We start from the raw sequence: 15,889 nt of genomic DNA, 5'->3' as shown, positions 1-15,889 counted from the left end.
AGCTTCCCTGGGTTCCAGCCCCGCCCCACAGTGCCCTGCCCTGCAGTGCCGCGCCCAGGAATGGATGCTGGGCTCCGTCCCAGGGACAGTAGGTGATTAGGTTGGGGGAGAGGGGAGAGAAGAGCAGCACAGGGCAGAGGGAGGCAAGGGCAAGAGTGCTGAGCAGGGAAGAGCTCGTGGCCTGGGGGCTTGGGGTCAGGGGAGGCCACGGGGAGGGGCTTGGACTTCTCTGACCAGGGATCCACAGAAGGGTGTGAATCAGAGTCAGAGTTGTATTTTAGAACCCCCAAGGGCAGCCATGGGGTTGACCACTTGGGACTCCACGTTGTAGGAGGGGAGGTGGCTGTCAGCTGAGAAGAGCGGTTTCCCACCTCTGTCATCATGGAATGATTAAAAACAAAACTTGAGCCTGCTACGCAGCAGCCGCTGCTACTCACGACAAGGACAGTGTCGCAAACAACCTCAAGGGAAGGAAGCCAGACACAAGAGCATGCTGTGCGGTGCCGTTTATATCAAGTTCAAAAGCATTCTGATTAAAAAAAAACCCATTCTGATACGAGTCAGGATGATGTTGTCTTTATTGGGGTGGCAGTCATGTCTGGAGGGGACTTCTGGGACCTGTAAAGTCCTGCTTCTAGGAGGCTGGTTACACAGGACTGCTCTGAGAGCCAGCCAGCCGAGCACTGACGTGTGCACGTGTCTGTGTGAGAAAGGCCTTGAGACACCCACACCTTTGGTCGTGCTGGGCACCTGAGACTGGAGGAGGTCCTCAGGTCTCTCCAGGGTCTTTCTGCCAGGGCAGCCTGAACCGTCGCTACCCAATAAGCATCACTTACGAGCCTTAACTCGGCAGTTGCCTGCAGTCTTCTCTGGCTGGGGATTTTCCTTCTGCCTCTTGCAAACCCCGGCAGGGGCTGCTGGGTGTGGGGCTTGGCGGTTCAGAAGGAGGGCGGGCTCCCAAGGCTGCCAGACCACCGGATCTCTCTGAGCCTCGCTTTCCTCTTCTGTGAAATGGGGTGATAAGCTCCTTCTTGGCGCTTGGATTAAGTGGGTTACCACCCCCCTGCCCCCACGCCCCCGTTAGGCACCCAGCATAGCCCCGGCACAGAGTAAGTGCTCAGGAAAGGCTGGCAGTGGTTGGCATTAATGCAGGGCAATCACTGGAGAGGATCCAGGGGTGGGAGCAGGAAGGAAAGGTTCACCTTTCTCCTGCTCTCCCCTTAACTGTTTCTCTTCTCTCTTCCTGTGTTTCTCCCATTCAGCAAACATTTGTGATTCGAGCCAGGCTGCTGCCCTGGTCCTGCACTGGGCACTGGGTCCAGCATTGGCCGAGACAGCCATGGCCCCTGACCTTGGGCCCATGAGCCAGGGGAGACCATTAGACACGTCAGCTCTCCAAGAAGTGCTGAGCACGGTGCGGGAGGGGAGGCATCAGCCACTCCTGCCTGCTCTGGCCCTGACCGCTGTCTTTGGGGATGGGCCTTTGACTGGGTACTCTCCCTGAATGCGAGAGAAGGCCTGACCCAGGGCTCCAGCACCTCCTAAGGGTTTTCTGTCGGCTAAAGAGGAATCACATGGACCTGGGTGAGAATGGCCATGCCCCTTTTGGATGCAGACAAGACCAAGGCCCAGGTTTGTTTCCCAGTGTCCCACTCAGGCCTGGCTCATAGTAAGTGCTCAGTTAATGTGTGTGGACTAAATGAATGGCAGGGGCAGCGATTAGCCCAGCGTCAGTCCATGAGTCTGCAGGAGAATCAGCTGTCTGGGCAGGAGGTGGAGATTGGTGAGTCAGGGCCTCCTGGTTCCACCTGACCCCGAGCCCTTTGTCTTGTGGTTGGAATCTCAGAGAGCTGCTGAAGATGGCCAGCAAAGCAGGTCTTAGTCTGTGCTGGTTTTGTGAGGAGATGTGACTCTGGCTGAGTGGTCCCTGATTATTCCTCGGTCACCTCAGAAGTCCAGGGAGCCGTGGGGAATGTGGTGTGGAGCAGTGGGAACACCTGGGGGCAGACCCAGAGATGGTGATGATCTCTGACCCCTCAGTGACTACAGAGAGCTGGAGAACGTGACCTGACCACAGCTGGAGGCCCCTTTCCTGGAGGTGGAAATATCAGTGCAGGAAGGTCTAGGGTGGCCCTTATTGGGAGCAATGCTGTGAATATCACTAATTTAGTCATCAGAGGCTTACTGAGCACCTCCCATGTACCAGGTGCCATCCTTAGCACATGGGAAGCAGCAGTGAGTGAAACAAAGGCCCTGCCTCCAGGACCCCTGCGCTCTGGGACATGGAAGCCTCCTTCCATTTTCACCATTAATAAGACCCATGTCCAGAAGAGGAAGTAATTTGTCTGCAGTCGTTGTGGGGAGGGTGCTTTCAGGAAAGGCTATGGGTTTGGGTAGGGGTTCAGAGGACAGGGACATCCCTGTGACTCACTTGAGTCCAGCTATTCAAGGAACTGGGCTCCGGGGATGGGCATACCTCCCTCCTGTTTCTTCCCTTCCTTGGGTGATTCAAACACCACCCAGGCGTGAGTCAGCCAGGAGCGGCCTGAGTATGCCTGGGCTACCTGCCCGTCCACCTCCCAGGACGTCCCAGCCAGGTTCAAGGTCTGGGGAATATGTCCTGATCCATGGTCCTGGGGTGGGGAAGTGGGGCCTCCATCAGGGCCCTGGCTTCCTGCTGGACCGTCTGTCTCAGAGTTACTTTCGATGGTAGCGGCCATGTCCCCGTTTCAGTGTGAGTGTCCTCTGGGTATGTACCAGGCCCTGTTCTCTCATTAGGCCTTTTAGCAAACCCGTGAGACAGGGCAGGGCAGTGACTGAGGCCCAGAGAGGTCCTGGCCAGTGAGTGGCAGATCCTGGCCTTGGTCCCCAGCCTATCTGCCTCCTGTACCCTTGCCTTGTGAGTGAGTGGTCCCGCTGGGGATCTCAGGGGCTCAGGAAGGGAAACTCCCTGTGCACAGCCAACCCCACAGTTCCGTGTTTTACAGTTGTGAGTTCTGGAACGGAGGAGGGAACGTAGCTACTATAGCCCAGCTGCGGCTCCTTGCTTTGAATTTCTAGGGCCTGGGCCCAGTTTAAGATTCTGAGGTCAGACAGCTATGGGTTCAGATCAGATCACGGCCCTCTCCCAGCCAGACCTGGGGTCGGTGGCTTCTGTGCTCTGAACCTCAGTTTCCCTGCCTGCGACGTGGGGATGATGGTAGCTACCTCCCAGGCTTGGGGTGTGGACTCCAGGAGGTCAGGCAGGGAGAGCTCTCAGTTTAGTGCCCGATAAGTAGGAAATGCTCAGGAGGCAGGAAGCTGACCTTATGGACTTTTATAGGAACATTTCCCCACTCTCCCTTCGACCCTGGATTGACCAGGCTTGGTCCCCAACACCAGCAGGTCTTGACGAGTTTGGCCCAGTGCCGTGCCCCACTGACCGTACACTTTGACCTCATGACCACCCCTCCTTTAGGACAAGACTGGTCTCAAGGCCGCCTCTTCCCTGGTATTGAGACTCGTGAAGGTTCAGCCCACAAAGCGCAGGGACACTGACGGCTGCTGCTGTCCCCTGAGAACAGCTTTTCTATCTTAGAGCATCTTCCCAGCGGTCCTGCAGGGCGGGGGTGGGCGGTGGGCTCCTGAGGTAGGGCCTGGAGGTGCAGCTCACCCCTCACCTCTTGAGTGACCTGCGGACTCCCTGGGTGTCCATCTGCGAAGTGGGTGCTGATCGTGTTTGCGGAGGGTACGTGCTTGAGCAGCACCTGGCACACAGAAGGGTACCCGGGAAACAGGAGCCAGGCGGGGCCACATTTGGTGATGGGGGCACCTTCGCCCAGGTGCCTGAGTTTGGACCAGCACTTGGTCAAAGCCAGCAGTTCACTCCGGATTCCTTTCGACGGCCTGCTCTCCTCTTGAGCTGTGTGCATCAGTCGAGAATAGCATGCCCGCACATTCGCCTGGGTGATAGGGAAGCTCGAGCTGCCTGCAGAGCCTGCCTCTGGGCGCAGGCACCTCTGCGAAGGCAGAGCCAGGGAGGCAGCGTGCCTGTGTCTGTAAAATGGGGAAGCCAGCATCTGCCCACTTTGGGTTCTTTGATGCAGTTCCAGGTTACCGGGCTGGTGAGTAGCAGGAGTGGAGCGCAGGTGCCTCTGGCTCCAGAGTCCTCACTCCTAACACTGATGCCTCTCCACCAAGCCCGAGTGCCTTGACTTCTAGGAACTTCTTACTGCCTCGTCGTGTCACAGGAGGAGGGGCTGGCTGTGTCAGAACTGCAACAAGCTGCTTCCCCTGCGTGCAGCCCTGAATTCCTGGCAGGGGCCAGATGCTGCTGGGCGGCCACGTTGGCCACGTCACTGCAATGGAGGCTCTACCGCCCTGCAGCCCCTGGACAGATGCCTTGCCTGGTCCCCGGGGTGGGCCCCTCCCCAGGCGGCTGTACTCTCTTCTCTTCAGGGAAGCACAGGCAGATGTTGTCAATTTAAATTGTTTCCTTATTAGACTCTCGCCTTTCCCAGGCTGGGCTGGGTTTCATCAGCCGGGAACCTTGATTGCATCACTGTGACTGCATCACTGTGACGGCTCGTTCCTCCAGGGACCCGGCCAAGGACCAAGGTCGGGGAGATCACGGAGTGGGTGTGGCTGAGGAGGTGCAGGCTGGATGTTGTGACTGCCGGCCCAGCGGGGAGGGATTCGTGCGATGGAGCCTTGCTCTGGTTCTCTCTCCTCATAGGGGCAGAAGGGGAGGAATCCGGGGACCAGCCCTTTCAGGAACACAGGAGGGCAGTGGGGCTGGGAGTCCCTGGGGTCCCACTCAGTTCTCATGGATATGCCCTCGCTTAGCCAGGTGCCCAGCTCCTGCCTCAGAATCACCTGGGAGCTTGTTTAAAAAGTCCAGTCCAAGGCCTGCAGCAGTGGTTCTCAACCAGGGGTGACTTTGCCCCTGGACAGTTGGCAATATCTGGAGACATTTTTGGTTGTCACAGCTGGAGTTGTGCTATTGGCAGGATGCTGCCAAACATGCCGTAATGCACAGGACACCCCCCATAAAGTCCAGAATGGCTTAAAATGTCAGTGGTGCCGAGGTTGAGAAACCCTGCCATAACAGAGTCTAGTTCTGGCAGGGCCTGGGAATCTTCATTTGTGACAAGCCACGGAATTTTCAGTGTTGACTTGAGTCTGAGAAGCTCTGTCCTCCCAGGCCTCACCACCCCCACCCGTAGATAGTGGCCACAGTTGAGCTGCCCCCTGCCAGGCAAGCTCTGTGCTGGGTGTACGGTGGTGACCAGACAGGTGTGCAGACGAGTACTTGCAGCCAGGCTGCTGGGGAGGTGAGGGGCTGAGGGTGGGTCAGGCTGGAGCCCTTCCATGGCTCCCCACTGATAGCCCGGTTTCCCTTCTCTCAACTTCCTGCTCTGAGACCACTGCTGGCTGTGCCTTCACTCCGACTCCGGGGAGGGGCCCCAGATGGTCCCTGTCTGTGAGGACCCTGCGGGCCGTGGGCAGCCTGTGGCCAGGAGGTGGATCCCATGGAATTGACCCCTCATCAGCTGCGTGATGGAGACTGGGGGGTGCTAAAGCTCTGAGATCTTGCTGCATTTCCTGGGCAGTGAAGCTGGTCTGGGCCAGGTGATAGGGATGTGGCAGTGAGCCACCCTCGGGGAACCATGGAACCCGGACTCTGGGGTGGCCTTTTGCTGGGAGTCCCAAACTTCCCCATCTGAGAGGCCGAGGATGGTGGCTCACTTCAACCTGGTCTGCTGCTCTTCACAGCCTTTGAGGCATCTTGAGTTGTTGGGGCCCTGAGAAGAAGCATTCCCTCCTCCCAGGTGTCCACTTACCTTCCTGCTTCTGAAGGGAACCAACATGGGGAAGAGGTGAAGGTGTGGCCTTGGGTCAGCATCCAGCCCTATTGTTCTGTCCAGCCTTGCTTGGGCTTGTTCTGCCCTTCTCTGGACCTCAGTTTCTTCATCTGTAAAATGGGAATGATAATGGCACATACCTCCTAGGATTGTGGTAGTTGCTCATGTCTATAAAACACATGCCCTGTAGAACAAGCTCAATGAACAGGACTGGGTTTTACTGTTGATTAATTAAAGATGAACCCGGGAGGCAGGAGCGAGTGTTCTAGAGCGAGGGTCCCGCTCTGTGCAGCTCTGTCTTGAGCTGTGGGGAGGCAGTGGTGGCAGATAGGTGCCATCTGTGTGGGGCCCCGACGGTGGCCAGCTGCCTTTCTGAGTCACTGACACATGGTAGGGCAGGTGCTAGAAAGATGTGGCTACTACACACCCATCGTGCCGGTAGAATTCTTTACATTGCCTCTCTGGGTGAGCAGTGGAGAAAGGAGCTGGACACGGCACCGCAGGGTCACGCGACAGCCCCACGCGTTGGGTAGTGTCACCCTTTCACAGATGAAGTCCAGGCTCCCGGTGGTGGGCCTCCGGGTCACTCATGCAGCCCTACCCTCACCTGCCTGATTACCCCCCTCCCCCCGGCCTTCTCTTGCCTCTTCCTGAGAGCCACCTCCTTCCTTCTGGGTCTTCTCACCACCCGGGCCATCTCCCCGCGTCTTCACCCAGCCAACCACAGCCTAGAGGTCCCAGCTATGGCGTCACTGCCCCGACCAAGTCAGGCCCCCAGTCTGTTCTGCTTCCTCGCAGCCCCTTCCACTTCCTTGGAGGCTGGCGGCAGTTGTCAGTTGCTTTTTGTGTGAGTCTGTCTCCCCGCTCGGCCGGGGGCTCCTGAGGAGGTCTGCTCCCGTTGTGTCCCCACACCCACGTGGGCCTGGCACCGAGCCGGCGTCCACAGTGAGGCTTTGTGGATGCATCACAGAGGCCCTGGTTGGGATCTGGGGCCAGGGGAGCTCCGAGGGAGACACCAGCCTGGTAAGATGCTCTGCTCTATTTCAGGACAACCCAGAAAGAGCCGAATTCTGCCAGCGGGCTGTGGTGGGTGGAGAGGGCTCGCCCTGCCTCTCTGGGATTTGGACATCTAATTGTGTATCTTAAAGCTAAAAACGAAACTCCCCTGAAAACCCAGTCTCTGTAATTACCTATCCCTGGCAGCATGGAGCTGGGGACTCAAGCCCTGAAACCCCAGGCTAGGGAGGCCATCTTCATCTCTTACCAAGGGGCGCCCGGTCCTGCCGGGAGGGTGAGTGTGGGCCCAGGCCTTGAATCAGGCAGATGGGCATTCAAATCCCTTTGCTTTTGACCAGCTCTTCTAACCTCACACCCTTTTCTCATTTTTCAATTTCAAGTTCAATTACAGAAACAGTTCTTGGACAGACACAAAGACAGTGGCCCTGCGAATGGTTCCTCACCCCACCTTAGCCAGACCGGCTCCGAGCTCCCTCCCTCCTTCAGCCATTGTCTCCTCCTGCCCCTTTGCAGGTGGAGCAAGCCGGCTTGGGAGCCCGGAGTCCAGGGCTCTGGACGGTGTCCTCTCTGGGCTTGGTGCCGTCATCTTTACATTTCAGTTCTCGGCACATCCTGAGCCACATTAGCAGGGCAAGCGGGGGTTGGGGTGGGGGGCGGATGCACAGTCCTGTGTGTTCTTAATGAGCATCTTCTTGATGATTTTTCGTCAGAGATGCTCATTCGTTGTAATTTTTTCACGCTCTTCCTCTTTCTGGCTCACTGCACCTGGGGAGTTGGGGAATGTATGCAGAGATCCATGTTTCCCACAGAGGCCCTGTCCCTGCCCCCGGGGCCACAGTCCGTCGAGGTCATGGCTGGTGCCAAGCGGTGCTCAGCTTTCAGGATCCCGGTCGCCCTTCAGGGCTCTTGGCAGCGCTGCACTGGGCCTTTGCTGTTCCTGGGGTGGCTTTTTGGCCTCTAGCCTCCTTGTGCCTTCTTTTTTTAATAAATTTATTTATTTATATATATTTTTGGCCGCTTTGGGTCTTCGTTGCTGCGCGCGGGCTTTCTCTAGTTGCGGTGAGCGGGGGCTATTCTTTGTTGTGGTGTGCGGGCTTTTCATTGCGGTGGCTTCTCTTGTTGCGGAGCACGGGCTCTAGGCGCACAAACTTCGGTAGTTGTGGCGCACGGGCTCAGTAGTTGTGGCTCGTGAGCTCTAGACCGTAGGCTCAGTAGTCGTGGTGCACGGGCTTAGTTGCCCCACGGCATGTGGGATCTTCCCGGACCAGGGCTCGAACCCATGTCCCTTGCATTGGCAGGCGGATTCTTAATGACTGCGCCACCAGGGAAGCCCCTCCTAAGCCTCTCCTCGTGCCTTCTTAAACATGTCAGGCATATTCCCACCTCAGGGCCTTTGCACTGACTGTTCCTCATGCCTGGACTGCTCTTCCCCCAGGCGTCTGTGTGGGTCACTCTCTCACCCCCTTCGGCTCTTTGCTCAGATGTCACCTTCCCATTAACACCTTCCCTGGCCGTCTTTCCCTCAGGCGCCCCCAACCCAGGCACTGCCTGCCTCCTTCCCTGTTCCTTTTTCCTCCATAGCACTTAGCACCATCTTGTGTGTTTGCTTTATTTTGTCTGTCTCCTTCCTGCTGCCAGACTATAAGCCCCTTGAAGGCAGGAATTTCTGTTTTGTTCACTATTTATGTCCCTAGGGCCTTCAGTAGTACCTGGCACCTAATTAGGGCATAGTAAAAGGTTTTTGAATGAATCAAGTCCCTGAGATTCCCTCAAACCTGGCCTGGCAAGCTCCCACCTGGGGCTCATGGTCCCCTGCTTGGCGTCTTAATTCCTGTCTTTTTTTTTAAATGAATGCCCCCTCACCCCGACCCCTGAGCCTGTGCTCATCTTTCATCTCCTCCCATTATCCCTGCCCTGTGCCTGAGACCCCATACCACCTGACTGAGGGTGCCCAGCTTCCTCTCTTCAGAGGGCTCTGGAGGCGGCTGCAGGGCTGAGTCCTGGCTGTGCCATCTCTGGCTCTGGACACAGATGGGCCTGGAGTCAAGACCGGGCTCTGCTCCTCACCACCCTGTAGCTGTGAGTGAGTTTCTCAGCCTTTCTGGGCCTCATTTTCCTCATCTGTAAAGTGGGCCATGATAACACCCAACTTGCAGCGTTCAGGAGTTCCAGGCAGCACACAGTAGGCCCACAGGGAATGGCCACTGCTGGGGTGTTTGTTTTTATCCTTGCTGTGACCTCCTGGGTGGGCCAGGGTGAGGCTCTGAGCTTCTTCCCATGGGAGTGGTGGCATTTAAGAGCGTGTGTTTAGAGCCCTGTGGAAACATGAGGGAGGCCCAGGGCTGATCCCGTGAGCCCTGCCCCTGCCCACCTTCCCACAGCGGGAGAGGAAACAGCCTGTTACCTGAGCCTGGGAGGGCTCCGCATGGCTTTCTCTGGCCAGGCCTGCAGGAACCACGGTCAAGCAGGCTTCCTGGCCGGGTGTTCCCAGGGCAGACTCACAAAGGGGAAGGGAGAGAGCCCACAATTCGATATCGGCTTTTGTTCTCAGACACTAATCCTAATTCTTCTGGGTGTTTCAACACGCCCAGCACTGTGAGCTTCCTCCTCAGGCTCCAGCAGCTGCTTCCAACTCCTGGCTGGCTCGAGCAAGTGGAGGGGGTGGGCGGAGATCTGAGGGTCCACATGGGAGCCCTGGCCGGCCCCTAGCTTTCCCTGCTTTCAGGCTTGGGCCTTTGGCTGCTTGGGAAGTATTCTGCTCTTTTCACCCTTCCATTCACCTCCTCAGGGCTGCTTTCAGCCTCTGCCTAAAACCGGAATCCATAATGGTGAGACAGAGGCACTGTCAGAGGAAGATTCAAAGTTCTCACCATGGTCCAGCATGACCTACCCCTGTTCCCTCGACAACCTCGTCCCCTCTGCTCCCCTCCCCAGTCCCATTCAGCCGCTGGCCCCCATGCTGCTTCTCCACTTGCTAAGCTTGTTTCTACCTCAGGGCCTTTGCACTTGCTGTTCATGCATCAGGACAGCTCTTCCCCCAGTCTTTGCTCAGCCCACATCCTCACTTCACTCCAGACCTTGCTCAGACATCACTGCCAAAGGGCTTTCCCTAACCACCTGCCCAAAGTAGCAGCCCCCACCTTCTCATCTCTATCCAGTACTCCCTACCCACCTTCCTTGTTCTGTTTTCTCCATTTTTCTCTCTTTATTTGAACTACCATGTTTTCGTTTTGGTAACAGCTTTATTAAGACGTAATTCACAGACCACACAATTCACCCATTTAAAGTGTACAATTTGGGGGCTTCCGTGGTGGCACAGTAGTTAAGAATCCGCCTGCCAACACAGGGGACGTGAGTTCAAGCCCTGGTCTGGAAAGATCCCACATGCTGCAGAGCAACTAAGCCCGTACACCACAACTACTGAACCTGCGCTCTAGAGCCGACGAGACACAACTACTGAGCCTGCACGCCGCAACTACTGAAGCCCACGCGCCTAGAGCCCGTGCTCCGCAACAAGAGAAGCCACTGCAATGAGAAGCCCGTGCACCGTGACGAAGAGTAGTCCCCGCTCGCCGCAACTAGAGAAAGCCTGTGTGCAGCAGCAAAGACCCAACAAAAATAAATTTTAAAAAAAAAGTGTACAGTTTGGTAGTTTTTAGTATATTCACAGAGTTGTGTGACCATCACCACAGTCAATTTTAGAACATTTTCATCACCCCAGAAAGAAACTCCATACCCATTAGCAGTCGTTCCCATTTTTTCCCAGCTCCCCCATCCCCTGGCAATCATCAGTCTTTCTGTCTCTTATGGATTTGCCTATTCTGGGCATTTCATAGAAATGGAATCATACAATGTATAGTTCTTTGTGACTGGCTTCTTTCACTTAGCATAATGTTTTCAAGGTTAATTCACATTGTAGCATGTTTAGGTGCTCAGTTTCTTTTGATTGCTGAATAATATTCCATTGTATGGATATACCACATTTTATGTATCCATTCACCAGTTGATGGACATCTGGGTTGCTTTCACTTTTTGGCTATTATGAATAATGCTGCTGCGTACATTTGTGTACAAGTTTTTGTGTGGGCATATGCTTCATTTCTTTTGGGTATATACCTAGGAGTAGAATTGCTGAGTCATATGGTAACTCTATGGTTAACCTTTTGAGGAACTGCCAGACTGTTTTCCAAAGCAGCTGTACCAGTTTACGTTCCTACCGGCAGTGCGCGAGGGTTCCAATTTCTCCCCATCCTCATCAACACTTATTATCTGTCTTGATTATAGCCATTTTAGTGGGTGTGAAGTGGTAACTTGTTATATAGTTTTGATTTGTGTTTCCCTGTTAGTTAATGATGTTGAGCATCTTCTCATGTGCTTATTGGCCATTTATATATCTTTTTTGGAGAAATGTCTGTTCAGATCATTTACCAATTTTTAAATTGGGTTGTTTGTCTTTATTATTGAGTTGTAAGTGCTCTATATATTCTAGCTACAAGTCTCATATATGATTTGCAAATATTTTCTTTCATTCTGTGGGTTGTCTTCACCATTTATTTATTTATTTATTTTGCGGTACGCGGGCCTCTCACTGTTGTGGCCTCTCCCATTGCGGAGCACAGGCTCCAGATGCGCAGGCTCAGCGGCCATGGCTCACGGGCCCAGCCGCTCTGCGGCATGTGGGATCTTCCCAGACCGGGGCGCAAACTCGTGTCGCCTGCATCGGCAGGTGGACTCTCAACCACTGCGCCACCAGGGAAGCCCGTCTTCACTATTTTGACAGTGTTCTTTGAATCACAAAGATTTAAAAATTTTTATGAAGTTCAAAATATCTATATTTTTCTTTTGTTGCTTGTACTTTTGGTGTCATATCTAAGAAACTGTTGCCTAATACCAGATCATGAAGAGTTACCCCTATGTTTTCTTCTAAGAATTTAATAGTTTCAGCTCTTAAACTTATGAATTACTTATTGTATACGGTATGAGAAATTGAGTCCTGCTTTATTCTTTTGCACGTGAATATCTAGGTGTCCCAGCAACGTTTGTTAAAAAGGCTGTTCTTTCCCCCATTGGCACCCTTGTTGAAAATTAACTGACCATAAATGTGAAGGTTTACTTCTGGACTCTCAATTCTATCCTATTGATCTATGTGTCTATCCTTATGCCAGAACCACTCTTTCTTGATTATTGTAGCTTTGTAGAAGTTCTGCATTCAAGACATGTGAATCCCTTCTTATGTTCTACTTTCTCTAGATTGTTTTGATTATTCTGGTCCTTTGAACTTCTAAGATTTAGGATCAACTTGTCAATTTTCTGCAGAGAAGCCAGCCGAGATTTTGATAGGGATCATATTGAATTTTTAGATCAATTTGGGTGTATTATCTTTTTTTGTGTGTGTGTGGCTGTGTTGGATCTTCGTTGCTGCATGCAGGCTTTCTCTAGTTGCAGCAAGCAGGGGCTGTTCTTCGTTGCTGTGCATGGGCTTCTCATTGCGGTGGCTTCTCTTGTTGCGGAGCACGGGCTCTAGGCACGCAGGCTTCAGTAGTTGTAGCACGCGGGCTCAGTAGTTGTGGCTGGCGGGCTCTAGAGCACAGGCTCGGTAGTTGGGACGCACGGGCTTAGTTGCTCCGCGGCATGTGGGATCTTCCCGGACTGGGGCTTGAACCCGTGTCCCCTGCATTGGCAGGCGGATTCTTAACCACTGCACCACCAGGGAAGCACGGGAGTATTATCATCTTAACAATATTAAATATTTCAGTCCACGACTGTGGGATGTCTTTCCATTTATTTAGATCTTCTTGAATTTCTTTCAGCAATGTAGTTTGTAGTTTTCCAGAGTATACGTTTTGTACTTCTTTTGTTAAATTTATTCTTTTTGATACTATTGTAAATGAAATTGTTTTCTTCATTTCATTGTGGATGTTCACTAGTACTGTATATAGAAATAACTGATTTTTGTATATTGCAACCTGGCTGAACTCATGTATTCTAATAGTTTTTTTACTGGTTTCCTTAGGATTTTCTACATACAAGATTAAGTCATCTGCCAAAAGAGGTAGTTTTCGTTCTTCCTTCCCACTCCCAGCAAAATGTAAGCTAGTCATTGCTGTGGCCCCAGTGCATAGAACAGGGACTGGCACACGACTGGTGCTCAATTATTTGAATGAATGAATGAGGCTGGGTCAGATGACGCTCCAGCCCAGGGTTCCCACTCCTCCTTTGGCACCTGCTTCCTGAGGGTCCCTGCCCATGTCCACTGGCAGGTTGGGAGCTCTCCCTTCCTCCCCCTCACCTCTAGCCCTGACCTTTTCTGTTTGTCCCCAGTCTGTGGGGGTTGCTGGAGCTCACCTTCCTAACAGGGTCAGAGCATTTTGGTGATTGGCCCCAGCCCAAGTTGCACAGTGAGTGTGAGGCTGCGAGCCCAGGTCTGCCCGACGGAGTCCTGTTGCTTCTTGTCACAGCCCTGGCAGGATGTGGGGAAGCCTTGGTCCCATCCTCAAAGACTTGTGGGGCTAGGAGGGAGCTCCTCATAGAGGCTTGGCTCGGGCGCTTTCATCGGCCGAGAAACCAAGAGTATGTTTGTTCCTCACTCATGCGATTCCCTCTGCCAGGAACCATCTCCCCGCTTGCTACTCCCCCCTCTTCATTCGGGTCTGAGCCTGAATGCCACCTCCCTGCAGCCAGTCACCTTCCCTGACTCACCCCTTCCCCCACCCTGTCCCGGTGACACTGAGTCATCAGTGGGGTGACTGTCAGATGTCAGTCTGTGAATCAAGTCCACCACAGCATCCAGCACCTGGCACATACTTGGGACTCAGAGACATGGGTAGACGCCTCGGGTGCAGATTAGGGCGCTGCTGGCTCCACAACCCCAGGGGGTTCTGTCTGCCAGGCTTTCCCGAGCCCCTGACCCGTGAACCACGGTGATGGCTGAGCGCTCTGACTCTGCAGTTGGACCGTCCTGAGTTCAGATCCTGCTTTGTCCATCACTGGGGGTGTGACCTTGGGTGGTCTCCGGGAGCCTCAGTGCCCTCAGCTGTAGAAGGGGTGGCACAGAGTCTCCTTCCAGGGTTGCCGTGAGAAGCAGGCCAGCCCGTGTTCAGGAGATGCTCAACCTGTGCTGACCCTCCGCCCACCGGCCCCCGTCTGGCCATTAACCCGAGCCCCTGCGGTCTCCAGGGTGTGGAGCGGTCACTTCCTCAGCTGTCCACTCGCCGTTCCTGTTAGGTGGGATGAGGCTGGAGATCATGTCTCGTACGCCTGCCCCTCCCTTCCTGAGCACGTCCTGCCGTGGCAGGGGGGCTCATTTCCACCATGTGCCGCTGCCAACCCCGGGGCCCACTGGCCCCTGAGGCAGCTGGAGAGGCTCGGTGGACTGCTCCCACTGGCTCCCACTCACCCCCAGGGCACAGGGCGCCTCCCCAGTGGGGGGGGGGTGGTGCTGAATTGGTGGGCTTGGTCGTGCTCCTCAGGTCCAGGAGGCGCTCCAGGGGCTGGAGGTCCAGCACCCCTTCCCCGACCCTGCCCTGACCCAGCGGGGAGGGTTGAGCACGTGACACCAGAGCCAGGCTGCCTGGGTTCAAGTCCCTGTTCTGCTCTGCCAGTGGTGGGCCTCGGGCCGGGGTCTTAGCCCTAGAGCTCCCGGTTTCTTTGAACGTGGGCTTGGACTACAGGTAGTAGCTGCCCCAGACGGTTGCTGGGAGGGTTAGCGTGACCTTGGATCGCCAGCACTTGGAGAAGGCTCCTGTGGCAGCTGGTTTTGTGAAGTGCTTTGGGGGGTGCCTGGCGCACAGAAGTACCGTATGAGCGTTAGCTGTTGTCGTTATTATTATCATTGTTATTATTGCTGGTGAAGAAGGGGGCTCTGGAGCCAGGCGGCACTGGGCTGAGGGCCAGCTGTTTCCTGGCTGGGCAGGACTGGGCAGTTTATCTAGCCTCAGTTTCTTCGTCTGTAAAAAGGGCTGGGAGTCCATCCTGGGAGCACCGTTGTGAGGCTCACTTGAGATGGCCAATGGCAGTCCAGCTGGAGGGAGGTAATGGCAGCCAAAGGAGCTACCCGAGACCCCAGAGCAAGGTTGGGGGTGGGACAGGCAGTGCTGGAAACAGACAGCTGCCCCCAGCCTGATCTCACCCTCGCCTTGTGTTTTTTCATTTTTTATTTTTATGTTTTTGTCGTTTTTTTTATAACACGTACACAAGCAGATTCTTGTTATGAAAATACAGTCACTTTGTGATACAAAGTGAAAAGTGAGAGTTTCCCTCCCCGTCCCAAAGGGAGCAGGGCCCTCACGTCCCTAAAAGTGGACCCTGCACCCTTGCACTCACTGTCCCTCTGATCCGCAGGGAGGAGGTGCAAGAGAACTGTGTGCGGTGGCGGAAGAGGTTCACCTTCGTGTGTAAGATGAGTGCCAACCCGGCCACCGGCCTGCTGGACCCCTGCATCTTCCGTGTATCGGTGCGCAAGGTGAGAGGCCAGGGGGCGCTGGTAGGGCCACTGGGCTGCTGGCTTTAGGCCCATGCCCTGAGTGAGTCAGTCAACCCCTTTTCTTGTCCCCCTTCCCTGGGAGTCAGATTCGGGGGTGGGGTGGACTGGGGAGACCCATGAGGTCCCTGGGATCCCCTAGTCATCCTGCTGCCTTTGTCTGTTTCCCATGCAGGAGCTGAAAGGTGGGAAGGCTTACTCCAAGGTAAGCGGGGCCATGTGAAGGGGCGGCGGGCTGGGATGGGATGGGTGGATGGGACAGGCATGAGAGAAGCTCCTAGACGAACCTCCACCCGCCTCTCTTGCCCCAAACAGAAGGCGCCCTGCCCTCCATGAGATGTGTTATTTTTTTGAAATATCTTTTTATTTTTAATTTATTTTTGGCTGTGTTGGGTCTTCGTTGCTGCGAAGAGTTGTGGCTCACGGGCTCTAGAGCGCAGGCTCAGTAGTTGTGGCGCACGGGCTTAGTTGCTTCTCGGCATGTGGGATCTTCCCGGACCGGGGCTCGAACCCGTGTCCCCTGCACTGGCAGGCGGATTCTTTTTTTTTT

At 54.6% G+C, this 15,889-nt stretch overlaps 1 protein-coding gene across 1 annotated transcript in view; it reads left to right on the top strand.

Annotated features, from left to right (window-relative positions):
- Nucleotides 1-15,889, top strand: part of EEIG1 (estrogen-induced osteoclastogenesis regulator 1) — a 36,530-nt gene that overhangs the window by 8,907 nt on the left and 11,734 nt on the right. The window contains exons 2-3 of the mRNA XM_024762238.1: nt 15,201-15,321; nt 15,515-15,544. Of these exons, the coding sequence (XP_024618006.1) occupies nt 15,201-15,321; nt 15,515-15,544 (151 nt within the window). The remainder of the gene's footprint in view (nt 1-15,200; nt 15,322-15,514; nt 15,545-15,889) is intronic.

The sequence above is a fragment of the Neophocaena asiaeorientalis genome, unplaced genomic scaffold, assembly GCF_003031525.2.
Source record: "Neophocaena asiaeorientalis asiaeorientalis breed wild unplaced genomic scaffold, Neophocaena_asiaeorientalis_V1.1 scaffold78, whole genome shotgun sequence".
In the NCBI taxonomy this organism is placed as follows: Eukaryota; Metazoa; Chordata; class Mammalia; order Artiodactyla; family Phocoenidae; genus Neophocaena; species Neophocaena asiaeorientalis.
Note: the sequence above shows the minus strand (reverse complement) of the source record. Positions and strands in the feature narration are given on the sequence as shown.